This window comes from Schistocerca piceifrons, chromosome 10, assembly GCF_021461385.2.
Source record: "Schistocerca piceifrons isolate TAMUIC-IGC-003096 chromosome 10, iqSchPice1.1, whole genome shotgun sequence".
Classification (NCBI taxonomy): Eukaryota; Metazoa; Arthropoda; class Insecta; order Orthoptera; family Acrididae; genus Schistocerca; species Schistocerca piceifrons.
Window position 1 is genome coordinate 85,550,688 of NC_060147.1, and position 16,010 is coordinate 85,566,697.

The window sequence follows — 16,010 nt, forward strand, 5'->3', positions numbered from 1 at the left end:
ACACTTTTCTTCCTGCCACTATACTTCACTAATTTTCTCTATACCTAATTCTTCAAGCTACCTACACAACTAAGTTATCTAACATTCCACACTTTGATCTGTAGATCATCTGTTTTGTTTCTCCTGATCACATCATCTCCCTCAGTGTTTGTTGCCTGGAGATCCAAATGAGGACTAATTTACCTCTGGGATGTTTTACTCAAGAGGATGCCCGCATCATTATGCCATAAATTAGAGCTGTATATCCTTAGGAAATATAATGGCTGTGTTGCACTGTGGTTGAATCTATGGTACAGCTATGTGTTGCATAGAGGCCTGCGAGCCATTCCACCGTGGCAAGGTCCGTGTTGTATTCTAATGGCCCTAGAGGCAGTATTAGTAGTAACCTCAGTCTTTATCAGTTGATGCAGTTATCCATAATAATGAAGCCCCATAAATAAAAAATCTGCATAAATATTCAGTCATGGCGTGATAAAATTTCAAAGTGGTGCATAGATTGGCAACTTGCTTTTAATGTTTGAAAATATAAAATCATCACTTCAAGAAAATTAAATAATATGTTACAATATAACTGCAATATCAATGAGTCACAAATTTGATTTGGCCAACTTGTACAAATCGCTGGGTGTAACAATTTCTACGAATATGAAACCTAATGATCACGTAGCCTCAATCAAAGGTAAGGTAGGTGGCAGACATTGGTTCAATGACAGGATATTATGAAAATGCTGTCTACAAGGGAGACCACTTACAAATCAATTACACTACCCATCATAGAGTATTGCTCAGGTGAGTGGGACCCATACCAAATAGGGCTAATAGGGAATATTGGATGCATGTAAAGAAAGCAAGCACAAATGGTCACATGTTTATCTGCCTCACTGAAGATCACCAAGGAAATGGCAGACACTGGAAAATGGATGCAAACTGTTTGAAAATACTTCGAAATTAATTTGTTGACTGTGAATTCCTTGGCATCACCTATATTAGGTATAGATCTACTACCCAAAAGTGACATTAAAATTTGTGCTGGACTTGGGACTCAAACTTGGATTTCCTCTTACCGTGAGCGGTCACCTTAACCATTGCAGCTATTTGTGCACGCTCTCTGGACTGACACAAACTTCAGTATATCACACTATCTATGTGGCCACTTATTTCATCACCAAATGCTCCCACCATTACGTGGATTCCCGCAGCAGTTGAGACCAATTTTACTATCGAGTCCATGTAATGTTGTGAGCATTAGGTGATGAAATTAGTGGAGTACAATGGAGGATGTAGACAGTGTGACATATGGAAGTCTGAGTCAGTCCGGGGAGCATGCATGGATAGCCAAAGTAGTTAAAGAGACCACTCATGATACATGGGATATTTGGGTCAAGTGCTGGTCAAGTACGAATTTTCATGTCACTACTGAGTATTAAATATACACTTGATACAACTTATATCAAAGAATTACCAGTCAGCCAATTAATTTTGAAGTATTTAGTACAGCTGTGGATTGTCAACAGTGGCTGTTCTTTCAGACATCCCATCAAAGCCCACTTGCAAAGTTTCACAATTGATCTTTAAGCGAGGAATCTATGAATATAGTACAACTGCCTAAGTTCTGATGCCATAAGAATGGCACCTGTTACAACACACGCAGATGTGTTTAAGCTACTGTTAATCCTGTATTCCGTAAATGAGTGGGATAGGAAAGATCCCTCATATCTCATGGACTTCACAGTGGTAGATTTCATCAACACTGTGTTTGAGAATTCATGTGGGTTTTGGTCAGCTTATCAAAGTGTCAGAAATGGAATCTTTTCAAGGGCAGACATGTATCATCAGTGTATTGGAGAACACCGTGACAGTATTTAGTGGGCAGGATGCATTTCAGTCAGTTACTTTTGAACATCAATGACCATTAAGTGATATGTAGTAATTTGCAGGAATATAATTTCCTTTCTGAAGGTGAATTTATTAATGGTGAAACTTGTAGAATTTAGCATTTGCAACCACTGTAAGACTCAATCCAAGTGGCTAATCTGATTGAAAACCACTGTTTAAACCGAATAATAGTGAATAATACACGTGCCTCAGAAACAGGACTGTCTTAACTGGAACAGAACTCAGAAAAGAAAACCGGACTTAAGATTTGGAACATGGAATGTAAGATGTTAGTTCAGGCCGGGAAGCATGCAAACTCTAGTCAGCCAACTAGCAAAACACACTACAAATTGTGGCACTGCAGGAAATCAGATGGCCAGGAACAGGGTCTGTAAGAACAAGTACAGGAAGTATTCTACATGGAGATGGTGGTGACCACCGAGAATTTGGAACAGGCTTTTATGTCAGTAGCTCAGTGCTAAACTTGGTAAAAGAATTCAAATCCATAAATAACAGAATTTCATACATAACAATTGGTGGACAAAGCATAGATGTGACCTTTCTTAATGCACATGCTCCTTGTGAAGACAAAGATGAACTCATGAAAGAAGAATTATATAGTCAACTGCATCTCACGTATGACTCACTGCCAAACCATAGTATGGGGACTTCAACACTATGGTAGGAAGAGAGACAACTTACAGGCCTGCCATTGAAAATGCCAGTTTTCATAAAAAAGTAATGACACTGGTAGCCGTTTGATTACATTTGCTACAGATCACAACTTATGCATATCTAAGTGCCATGTTCCCCCATAAAAATATTCGTAAGGGGACATGGATATCACCTGATGGCCACACTGTGAACCAGATAGATCATGTATCTATCCAAAAACATTTTGCAAATTGCATCAAGGACACCAGGTCATACAAAGGAGCAGACTTTGACACTGATCATTTCCTAGTAATAGCTAAAATCAAAACCACCCTGAATGAAGCAGCCGCAAAAGTTTAGGGAAAACAGAAAAAACGTAACCGAGTATGGTTCAACCAGATAGGCGAAAGAAAAACTGAGGAAAGAAGGAGAGCCAGAAAAGAGTGGTTAGAAAGCATGAACAATATACAACTAAAAGAGAACTTCACTCGAATAAGGAAAGAAACATCAACAGTTCTCAGACAGGAAAAAAGGAAATATTACAATGACGTACTTAACGAGGCAGAGGAGGATCTCACTCAGCGCAGGACTAGACAACTGTATCAAAACGAGAAGAAATATACCAAAAAGTATGTAAAGAAAGAACAGTTGATTAAAGATGAAAAGGGGAGAACACTAGTGAATGGAAAAGAGAGAGGGCAAAGATGTGCAGAATATTTCTCCCAGCTCCTAAATTGCAAAGACCCTATAGAACTTCTTCCTTTTGAGTCTCCTCAAACTGTGGACACAGAAGTGACTACTCCCACTGAATATGAAATTACACAAATACTCCAAAAATTAAAAAATAATAAAGCGGCTGGGAAATACCGAATTGTTGCAGAGCTCATAAAAAATGGAGAACTTGACCTCGTAAGAACCATGGTAAGCCTCATACGGAAGGTCTGTGAGCAAGAAAGTCTCCCAGAAGTTTCGAAAATGGCCATCATTACTGAAAAAATGGCACCCTGGTATGTGACAATTATAGGGGAATATCTCTGCTAGATATTAGCTATGAAGTGCTATCTTTATGCCTCGTAAATAGGATACTACCACTTGCTAAAGAAGCTGTAAGAGACTACCAATGTGGGTTTAGACGCAACAGATCAATCATGGACCATCTATTTACCCTACGTCAAACAACGGAGAAATGCTGGGAATATAATACAGACATGCACGTGCTCTTCATTGACTACAAAAAAACCTTATTACAGTGTACACAGGGGGACTATAATCAGAGTACTAAAGGAATTTCAGTTTACATCTAAAATAATCCGCTTGGTGGCAATGTGTCTAGAACAAACACTCTGTTAAGTGCAGACAAGTACTGGTCTATCAGAACAGTTCGAAGTTTGAACTGGCCTCAGACAGGGAGACGCCCTCTCCCCTATATTATTCAACCTTGTGCTTGAAAAAATAGACCGGGAATTATGAAAACTGATCCCACTGGAATATTCCTAGACAACATGTCAATGACTCGACTGGCATATGCAGATGATATAATCCTAATCAGCGGTAGCAGAGAAGAGCTCAGAAGAATGGCAGGCTCGTACTGCAAGACTGCTAGTAGGGCTGGCCTGCAAGTCAGTGAAGATACGACAGAAACATGGTCCTGAGCAAGTCAGCGAGAGATGGGGACCCGCTTACGGTGGACAATCTCCGATTCAAAAGGTCAAATACTTTCAAATACCTTGGTAGTCTCTGCAGTGATCAGAACCACTGTGAAACTGAAATAAATGCAAGAATTGTTGGAGGCAACAGAGCATACTTCAGCCTTTAGGATGTGTTGAAGAAAAGATCCTTGTCAAGAAGTTTAAAGATCAGGCTGTACCAAAGTATGGTTATGCCAGTGGTTATCTACAGTTGTGAAAGCCTCACCTTTAGGAGAAAAGATGAAGAGAAACTACTTGTTTTCAAACAAAAAATCCTCCGAAAAATATATGGTCCTGTGATAGATTCACAAACAGGGGAATGGAGAATTTGAAAATAGCAAGAATTAAAAGAGCTTTACGCACAGCCTGACATTAGAAAAAGAAGAAGAAGAAAAAGGTTGACCTGGGCTGGACATGTAGCAAGGATGAATGAAGGGAGGATACCCCATGATCTGATTCTGGGAGCTGCAGCTGGAAGGAGGTACCGCAGAAAAGATGCAAGTACAATATTGACAAGGACACCGAGGACATGGGACTAGGAGCGGGAGAGTGGTGGCAGGAAGCTTGCAACTGGGAACGATGGAGGAGGAGTGTGGAGCAGGCATATGGTCACTAAGGCCCAAGTCACGGATAAGTAAGTAAGTAAGTAAGTAAGATTATTAAGTTGCTTGATTTCTTGTACTGATATAAAAAACAGTAAAATTTAGCAATTTATTTCACCATTTCATAAACAATTATTAGCCACAGTTCCCTATTCCAGAAGACAGAAATATGAGAACAGCAGGTACACAGTAAGAACAACTCCTGTCCTGTGGTTCTGGTGCAGTGTCTACTTTACGTGATCAGTTGCCACATTTGATACGTAAATTAAGTTACAACGGTGTTGTACAGTCCTGAATTTTCCCTTGTGGAACTAAGTAAGGGCCATTTTGATGTAACTGATACAACAGGAAGTCGATGAACTGACCAATACCAGTACATTATGAACCGTCTGCGTCTGACACCCCCATTTGTGCAGTCAAAAAGATTACTTTTTCTAAAACAAAGAAGTTACGCAGCATTCCGAAATATCGATTACTAAATAGTTCTCAAATATAGATACTGCCACAAGCTGTGCTGCAAGCAGTGTGGCACTGTGGTTAATGTCACTGATCAGTGTGCTGTGGGTTGCTAGTTCAAACCCCACCACCAACAGTTATCTGTATTTAGTATTTGTCATTTCCGGAAGGTTCTCAAAAGTTCCTACATTTTTAATGGTTGCATATTTGGGGATATTCAATGTTTGTCTAAACAGCAGCACTCTCCACCTGAGAGTTTAGTGCTGTTCTGTTCTGCTCTGCTCTGGCTGCACGTAATAAACATGTTTTCACTACTAAGTGTTGTACTTTCTCGATGATCCTGCTTTCAGATTTGGACTCGAGTCTGGATACCATGTGACAATATAAATATGTGTTTCTCAGTTTAATAACAGTGAAATAACATTTTTCACATTATATGTAGCAAATAATGCAACACTAATAATGTATACTCCACTGTTTACTGTAACCAAAGTCTGCATATGTTTTGTGCAAAAAATGTAGTTATTAGAAAAACTAAAATAGACACAGATAAAACCTATTAAATAAATAATATATAAATGTGGGCAAGTGTTAGAAGTAGCAATATGTGAAAAAGAAATGTAGAATGTGACTAATGGAAAAACATTGAACAGTTATTACATAATAATAAATATAAGAGCTAAATAATTCCCAATTAAAAAGTTTTTTTTAAAAAATGCCGTATTGTAATGAAGTTAATCAAGATGGAACTTTGACTATTATGAGGTATCCTGCTGATTGTTGTTAGGGTGTAAATGTATATGTGACAGAGGCCATGGGAGATTGATTTGACAAGCAGACGGCACATTTTTGTATAGCACATTTTTCAGGTAAATGGAAATTTATGACAATAGTGTGAAGCTAGCTGCAAAAACCTAGACCAAAACATACAGCTATGGAAATAAGTTTTAAAATGGGCTTGCAGTTCAGTAATTTAACATTTCTGTCATTATTGCTGGCATGTGGTTATGTGTTATAGGTTGTAAACTGTAAAAACACTCGAGACAATTACACTGATGATAAATTATAATTTTTGGACATTTTAGACAGAATGCAAATATTACACCAGCCATTTCAGCTGCTCATAATTTCACAGTTTTCTCAGACACATTTTTACTTCATTCAGATAAATTAAAGTTTTAATTTCTCAAATTCCCTGTTACCGACTTGACAGAAAATCCTAGGAAGTTCTGGTCTTACATTAAATCAGTAAGTGGATCGAAACAGCATATCCAGACACTATGGGATGATAATGGCATTGAAACAGAGGATGACACGCGTAAAGCTGAATAATTAAACACCTTTTTCCAAAGCTGTTTCACAGAGGAAGACCGCACTGCAGTTCATTTTCTACATCCTTGCATGAACGAAAAAATGGCTGACATCGAAATAAGTGTCCAAGGAATAGAAAAGCAACTGAAATCACTCAACAGAGGAAAGTCCACTGGATCTGACGGGATACCAATTTGATTCTACACAGAGTACGCGAAGGAACTTGCCCCCCTTCTAACAGCCATGTACTGCAAGTCTCTAGAGGAACGGAAGGTTCCAAATGATTGGAAAAGAGCATAGGTAGTTCCAGTCTTCAAGAAGGGTCATTGAGCAGATGTGCAAAACTATAGACCTATGTCTCTGACATTGATCTGTTGTAGAATTTTAGAACATGTTTTTTGCTCGCGTATTATGTCATTTCTGGAAACCCAGAACCTACTCTGTAGGAATCAACATGGATTCCGGAAACAGCGATCGCGTGAGACCCAACTCGCTTTATTTGTTCATGAGACCCAGAAAATATTAGATACAGGCTCCCAGGTAGATGCCATTTTCCTCGACTTTCGGAAGGCGTTCAATACAGTTCCGCACTGTCGCCTGACAAACAAAGTAAGAGCCTACGGAATATCAGACCAGCTGTGTGGCTGGATTGAAGAGTTTTTAGCAAACAGAACGCAGCATCTTGTTCTCAATGGAGAGACATCTACAGACATTAAAGTAACTTCTGGCATGCCACAGGGGAGTGTTATGGGACCATTGCTTTTCACAATATATATAAACGACCTAGTAGATAGTGTCGGAAGTTCCATGCGGCTTTTCACGGATGATGCTGTAGTATACAGAGAAGTTGCAGCATTAGAAAATTGCAGCGAAGTGCAGGAAGATCTGCAGCAGATAGGCACTTGGTGCAGGGAGTGGCAACTGACCCTTAATATAGACAAATGTAATGTATTGCGAATACATAGAAAGAAGGATCCTTCATTGTATGATTATATGATAGCGGAACAAACACTGGTAGCAGTTGCTTTTGTAAAATATCTGGGAGTAAGCGTACGCAACGATTTGAAGTCGAATGATCATATAAAATTAATTGTTGGTAAGGCGGGTGCCAGGTTGAGATTCATTGGGAGAGTCCTTAGAAATTGTAGTCCATCAGCAAATGATGTGGCTTACAAAACACTCGTTCGAGCTATACTTGAGTATTTCTCATCAGTGTGGGATCAGTACCAGGTCGGGTTGACAGAGGAGATGGAGAAGATCCAAAGAAGAGTGGCGCGATTCGTCACAGGGTTATTAGGTAAGCGTTACGGAGATGTTTAGCAAGCTCAAGTGGCAGACACTGCAAGAGAGGCGCTCTGCATCGCAGTGTAGCTTGCTGTCCAGGTTCTGAGAGGGTGTGTTTCTGGATGAGGTATCGAATAAATTGCTTCCCCCTACTTATACCTCTCGACGAGATCATGAATGTAAAATTAGAGAGATTCGAATGCGCACGGAGGCTTTCCGGCAGTCATTCTTCCTGCGAACCATATGCAATTGGAACAGGAAAGGGAGGCAATGACAGTGGCACGTAAAGTGCCCTCCGCCACACCCTGTTGGTTGGCTTGTGGAGTATAAATGTAGATGTAGATGTACACACCTGCTTCTCAACATCGAGCACCGTGGCGAGGTCGAGCAGCTGCCCGTCCTGCGAGATCTCGTGCACGTGGAAAAAGACCACCGTGTTGTACGTGGAGGTGACCGCCGGTGCCGCCGCAGCTGTGGCGGGCGGAGTGCCGGGCGGGGAGTCCCTGGGCTCCGGGAGGCTACCCGTCGTGATGCGCGCCAGCTCACCCACCCGTGGGGTCAGCTCCTCCGCGAGCAGCCGTGCCGCCTCTGTGTCTGCCGCCGCCACCACGCACACGCGTGTGCTGCGCTCTGCAGAGACGGGCGACTGTCATTCAACTCCGGTATGCAGTGGTATAAATAGAGGGTTATTTTAAAAGGCTGTCGGTGTCTAAAGGCAACGGAAAACATAAGATTATATTTGTTGCAGCGATGGATAGGCAAAGCTTCCAAGTTTGGTTCTGCACAGAGTATACTGCGGACCACTAAAATTACAATACCGTGAAGACAGCATGTAACAAATGTCAAATTGACACAGAGTACCACATATTCGAATATGCAAAAGATTGTCATTTCAGCACAACCACAGAAAGCAAGGAGTAATGCTATCTACAAGCTGCATATAGGAATGATTATGCACTGAGTTTCTCTTTTATAAATTGCACCTGTATATTGGTTGTTTGTGAGCAAAATGTGTTATGCATTGTGTTAGGTGGAAAAGGCATCTACTGTCATATGTCAGAATTCAGGAGTGGCATTACTGTGGCCTATTGTGATTGTCGTTTGTGATTTCATATTGCTGCTCATTTTGATTGATATCTCACAACTATAATTGATGGGTTCAGGAGCGGCATACTAAATACCGTGTATTTAGTGAACGAGAGAACAGACAGTGTATGCTCAGACACGCAGGATCATACAGGCACACTATGTACCTCAGGTTAGGAAATGGGTTTGTTTGCAACAAGACTATTATTTACACAGCGTCTGTAGAAGCACAGACTGTCAGCATGGCAATCCTCATTTTGTCTTCCCTTGCCACAGCAGCATAATGTGGCTGTGGGAAAGTGCAGACCTGTCAAGCTATCTTTACAAACCACCAACTCTTGTTCATGTCCTATAAGTTTTGTTCATTGTTTCAAATCATAGAAGCTGCCGCTTCAGTTTCAGTGTACCAACAAACTGTACACATTGTATGACAAAGTTCTTTGCACTTAAATAAAAATATTAGTTCTGTGCAGGCTGCTATCAGTTTCATCACAAACTTTGCAGTTCAGTGAATAAAGCTGCTATGTGGGATACTGAGTGCACTATGCATGCTGTTTACTGAGACTGAACTGATGTTACTGGTTGATATGGTATCTTCCTCATATAATGTCATCTGTAAGGTCAACATAGTTTTATAGTAATACCAACTATTGTTGTCAAGTACAAAACCTATCACTTTCCAAGTGTCAACAATAGCTGCATTACTTTTCACAATGAGATCTTATGGACAGACAATCTTTGACTTTCTTAGTATTTATAGCACTTGCAGATCATTTCCAAGACATAAATTCCCTAAACCAGTAGTACAAAACACACACATGTACGCACACTGTAAATCATTAATGCAGTCTTCAGTCATCAGTAGCCAAGTGAGCAACATAAAAGCTTGGGAATTGTATAGTCACTGATTCAGTTCTCACTGGCAGTAATATTATTTTTCTTTCTATTTAAATTCCACATTTGTTAGCAAATAAAAATGTTGATTAATGAACAGTGAATCATATTTTTAAATAAAAAGTCCATCTTTTTATTTTTAATTACTGGTCATATGAAAAATTAAAATTTGATACATACATGCAAAATACCCTGTTGTTAAATGAGAAACATTATGCACATCAGCAATACTGTTCAATCTCTAAAAATAAAAGACTATTTTATTCTTTATTTGGGGTTTCGCATTTTCACACCAAGTTTCAACAATAGCTGCATTACTTCTCACAATGAGATCTTATGGACAGACAATCTTTGAATTTCTTAGTATTTATAGCCACTTGCAGATCATTTCCAAGACATAAATTCCCTAAACCAGTAGTACAAAACACACACATGTGCGCACACTGTAAATCATTAATGCAGTCTTCAGTCATCAGTAGAACTTTGTCATACAATGTGTACAGTTTGTTGGTACACTGAAACTGAAGCGGCAGCTTCTATGATTCGAAACAATGAACAAAACTTATAGGACATGAACAACAGTTGGTGGTTTGTAAAGATAGCTTGACAGGTTTGCACTTTCCCACAGCCACATTGTGCTGCTGTGGCAAGGGAAGACAAAATGAGGATTGCCATGCTGACAGTCTGTGCTTCTACAGACGCTGTGTAAATAATAGTCTTGTTGCAAACAAACCCATTTCCTAACAGCATGCATACTGCACTCAGTAGCCCACATAGCAGCTTTATTCACTGAACTGCAAAGTTTGTGATGAAACTGATAGCAGCCTGCACAGAACTAATATTTTTATTTAAGTGCAAAGAACTTTGTCATACAATGTGTACAGTTTGTTGGTACACTGAAACTGAAGGGGCAGCTTCTATGATTTGAAACAATGAACAAAACTTATAGGACATGAACAAGAAACTTATTCTGAATACTGGTATTTTCATGCAGTTTGTTATTAAACATAAAAAAGATGTTATTATTATTATTATTATTAAAAATGTAATTCAATATTTGTTAACTAACTTTTCTATTTGCAAATAAAAAGGTAACTTGAACCAGGAAAAAAGAACGACGTTGCTGCTAGCGAGGTTCGAATCGGCAACTTCATGATTACAAAACTTTTACAATATTGCAGCAACTGAGTTATTCTGATTATGATGCAAAGTTCCTTTGGACATGCATGCAGGTCCAAAGGAACAGGCACTGTGACAACTACAACTGTTATAAAATACGGTCTGGCATGGATTTTCATTATTGTCATTCCATTGTACAGCTGATGTTTGGGATGCAGCGTCTGCGGCTAACCAACCGCTTTCCATGGAGTAGGGCCGGGGCTGTTCCTCAGCTAAGTAATGGTACCACAGTACTTCAGCTTTTTATGTTTGACCGTGCCTTATTCTGGCATGTATTAGTTTATTTTATGCTTCTGAAGAAGGCTAGATTACTCTAGCTGAAACCTGGGCAAAGACCTGTAACTTTTCGGAACTGAGGCGGAGCTTTGATGTATTAATTTATCACAGCTGCTGACAGGGCTGCAACATGTTAAAAATTCTTATAAACATGACAGTGCTACCGACCTGACCATGTCTTCACTTTACTTTTTCAGGTGACAGAGTACACAATTTTGTCGTCGCTGTATGTCAGTGTGTCTGGCAGAATTTCTTTGCACTTTGTCATTCAATATGAAATGGACAGATGATATTTCAATACATGGTCCATGCTTGATGTCGACTCTGTGTCTTCACACTTTGCTGTGGAACTGTTCTGTCACTGCAGATTGCAGCAAATAATATAAATAAATATTCCTGTCTATCCTAATGTGCATCATAAAGCCAGAACAAGACAACTAATAAGGGAAAACTGTCATAGGTCACTCTCTGATACAGTTGAAACTCAGCAGGGTGAAAGAAGGGTGAAAATGAAGGGACACCTGTTCTGGCTCATGTGCCCAGACATAATAGTTTCCAAGAAAACGGCAGTCAAATCTTCGATGCCACTTCATCAGTCCTCTTGTTCGGCATGTATCCAAGTAAGTTGGTATTGGAGCGGCCAGGAGCATAGTTTTGAATTTCTACATCCTGTGTTCAAATCTAGTCTTGTGTTTGTTTTTTTTTTTTTTTTTTTAAATCACAAAAGTGTGTGACATCAATATTTTTTGCGACATCTTGAAATACAATGGAATTATTGAAAATAGAAGTAAGCATTTAAATGGTATTAAAAACAGCCTTTACCATCACAACTGGAATGGATTAAGGCATTCCAGAAATCTGTTGCCAACAGTAATTGTTTGTCTCTAATAAGTCAGTGGCAAATTTTGTCATTTAGTCCAATAAGACTTAAACCAAGTAATAGAATGGCAATGGCCACAAAATTGGGAGAGCTCACAGAAGAAACCACTCATCAGTTTTTAGAAAAGTTTTCCAAACTTACATAAAAATGAGGCCGTTTCTCTACATTATTGACTTAAGTAGTGGACAAAGTCATCACTCCTTACGTGATTGGCTGTTAGTTGATGAAATAGGAAAACCGAACTTTTCATTTAAAGTAATTCCACCAAAAGTGTATGCCTTTTTGTTAATCATGTGATGTATACTTTTACTGAAAAGTGATGAATGGCATTCGCGGATTATAGAAGAGTCCTGTTTCCCTTGCACAGCAAAGGGAAATCACAAGTAGAAGTGATGTTATTAAAATACACGGTTTGACACACATCAATATCAGGTTACAGCTATTGAGAAAATGCTTGAATATGCGTAGTTCACCCTGAATCATTACCAGATTGCGAGGTATTTAGCTATGTTAATGAGGATGTTTTCCTAATTATATTCACAGTATAAAAATGTGACTGTGGCATATGATACTTAACACAATGCTCATGGTGCTCTGAATTTCTATATTTTGAACATCTTTTGTTGCAGGTATCACCCTGGGGAACACAATGGTTCTCTTGAGCATAAAAGTAAAAATCAAAGCAAAAACTGAAATACTAATACTTAAATACTAAGACGTTTTTAATTTTCAGTTGCCACTTAGTATATAAGATTTGTGGGAATAAAATCTGTTTCTAGTAAGATTTGAAAGGATCATTTCTTCTGAAAGTACTTCCATTAGATTTCATGACGGCACGAAAAGCATTGATGTAAAACCGTTCCTTGAGAATGAGAGAGTGAGAGAGAGAGATAGTAAAGAAAAATAAAAAAATACGACTGAATTTGAACATGGGGCACAAAAATCTGAAGCTGTGCTCCTTACCTCCCTCTTCCCTCCCACCCCCACCCCCCACGGACTCCAACCTTCTGAAATTTAAGCAGCAGCTGAGTTCTAACCTGGAACCCACGACATTTTCTTTATTGGCCTGGCCAAAGACATTATTCCTAGAGCACAGGTTTGCTCAGCCACTGTGCTACCAACTCTCGGGGATACTCGTTGCACAATGGGAGTGATCTAGTAACACTGAAACTTCTGACCACAAATTGTTCAGAAACTACTGAGCGTTGGCACCAGAGCCAAAATACATGTAACTTTATTTCCCCCTTCTTTCACCCACCAAGTTCCAACTGTATCAGAGAGCAGCCTATGGTGTGTTCCCTTCATGAGAAAAGACGAGCACGTCTGAAGTATTTGTCACCTGGTACGTTTGACAAGTGCGGCAGTGGTGCACCAGAAGCACGGCTACCAAGTATCGACTGTAGCAGCCTGAGTGTTAAATGATCATTGTCTGCACTTTTGCAGAAATGTGTTGCATCTACATTTTGCACTCTGCCCACTGACATTCCCACACAGCTGTAGCTCACCCCTGAGGCAGCCAGCAGCGGCGTACACGTCCCTCTTGTGGGTGACCTTCCAGAGGTCTGGCGGACCCTCCAGGAGACGTGGCCGCACACCGGCGTGTCGCAGAACCAGCGCGAGGCACTCCGTCCCACGATCCAGCTCATCCTCCGTGCTCTGCAATGGAAAACATTTCTCTGCACAAGTGTCTTAAATTTACACTGAGTCAATATTTTCACAATCAAATGTTCAAATGTGTGTGAAATCTTATGGGACTTAACTGCTAAGGTCATCAGTCCCTAAGCTTCCACACTACTTAACCTAAATTATCCTAAGGACAAACACACACACCCATGCCCGAGGGAGGACTCGAACCTCCACTGGGACCAGATTTTCACAATCAGCTGGCTCATAGTGAAAAGATAATTTATCTCACAATCCACATTGCTTACCTGGGGTGTCCAAAAGTCTCTCCCCTGTGTCGTATGATTGTTAGCCATGCGTGCCATACGATTGTTCGCCTGCCTGGGTTACTTCCCTTCAAGTGGACTCTTCCAACATTCCACGGACTCTTCCAACATTCCACTGTTTCATTTATCTCAACCAGCGACAGTAGTATCGTTGGTGTGTGTTGTTACATGTTGACGTTAATGTTTAAGTTTAGTTCCTTTGTTCGTTTGTTTTGTTTTTGTCGCTGTTAAAATGCTAACCATTGAAGAAAATGTGTTTTTAGTCAAACAAGTGTTCAAAGCTGGCAGCAAATACACAGTTTCAGTTTGCCAAACATTTAATTCAGTTTTCCCGTAGACAACACTCCCACATCGCGATACTGTGTGAGATTTGATTAACAAATTTCGAAGTACGGGTTCAGTGACAGATGCACTGACAAGTGGTTGTCCTAGCGTTTTGTCTGAGGATAAACTACTCGATATTTCCAATAAAATGTCAACAAGTCCGAACAAGTCTGTAAGACAACTTGCCCAGGAAATCGATGTTAGTGTCAGAATGGCCCACACAGCTGTAAGGAAAAAATTGAAACATTTTCCATACAAAGTGACAGTCGTGCAACAACTTAAAAATACTGATCATGTCAAGAGACTGCATTATTGTCAATGGTTCACAAATTTCGTTCAACAAAATGGAAGGGATATTCTTAATGAAACGTTTTTCACTGATGAGGCATAGTTTCATTATCCGGGTACATGAACTCGCAAAATTCTCGTACGTGGAGTACTGCAAATCCAATGTGTATTCATGAGGAACCACTTCATCCTGTGAAAATAGGACTTTGGATTGCAATTTCTAGACGTCGGATTGTGGGTCCCATATTTTTCAATGAAACAATAAACACACAATGATACTGCAGTGATAATCTGTACCCATTCATAGAAGAACTTGTGTTAAGTGAAATACTTAACTGTTATTTTCAACAAGATGGTGTAATCGCGCATACAGCTCGTGTCTCAATGTCACTGCTTGCTGATGTTTTTGGAGGTCGCATAATTTCACAGGGACTTTGGCCTCCACGGTCACCTGACCTAACACCACCCGACATTTTCTTCTGGGGTGCAGTGAAAGCAACTGTCTGTAAAAACCGTCCAAAATCCATCGATGAATTGAAAACTGCAATATCCACTTTCACTGCTTCTGTTACAGAAAAAATGTTACAGCTTGTGTTTGGAAACATGGTTAGACAAACTGAATTGTGTATTCAACAACAGGGGGGACACTTTCAACATTTAATGTGAAAATCTGTAAGTAAAAATGAATATTCAATAAATTAATAACTTGCATTTCACCGAGTTTCATTTCAGTATATTCACTGTGACATACGGCATGCGTGGCTAACAATCACATGGCACTGCAGAGAGACTTTTTGAACACTCCGTAGATTCTGGAAAAGCTCTTGACTGAACTGACTGAACTGATTGTGATAAATTATGGGCAAGAGTGAATGATACAAGCTACCCAGCACACTTAATCAGTATAACTGAAAGTTTATATTGTGAAATAAAAATAGTAATAAATACAGGAGAAAAGATGGCAGATGAGATAAAAATCAACCAAAGAGTGAAATAGGGGTGTTCTCTTTCACCCACTCTTATTAACATTTACATATGTATGGCGTCTGTTGTTTCAGAACCGCCCAAAAGAACAGACACTATTTTTGATCCAGCTGCCACTATGAATTAATACAAAAAGGACATACAGACTTGGTAATTTCCCAGAAATGGTTCACATCAAAATCATGGACTGACAACGAGAAATATACAGACTGAATGCTTCACTCTCGAGATGCTGACAAGAGAGACGCTAAATGACAAATGTATTGAAAATAGAAAGTCA

General features: G+C 39.7%; 1 protein-coding gene across 1 annotated transcript in view; it reads right to left on the minus strand.

The window, feature by feature from the left end:
* The window catches only part of LOC124719070 (D-ribitol-5-phosphate cytidylyltransferase-like), a 61,897-nt gene that overhangs the window by 23,597 nt on the left and 22,290 nt on the right, over positions 1 to 16,010 (minus strand). Inside the window, exons 4-5 of the mRNA XM_047244752.1 lie at positions 13,691 to 13,841; positions 8,223 to 8,500 (exon numbers count right to left, since the gene is read on the minus strand). Coding sequence (XP_047100708.1) covers positions 8,223 to 8,500; positions 13,691 to 13,841 — 429 coding nt within the window. The remainder of the gene's footprint in view (positions 1 to 8,222; positions 8,501 to 13,690; positions 13,842 to 16,010) is intronic.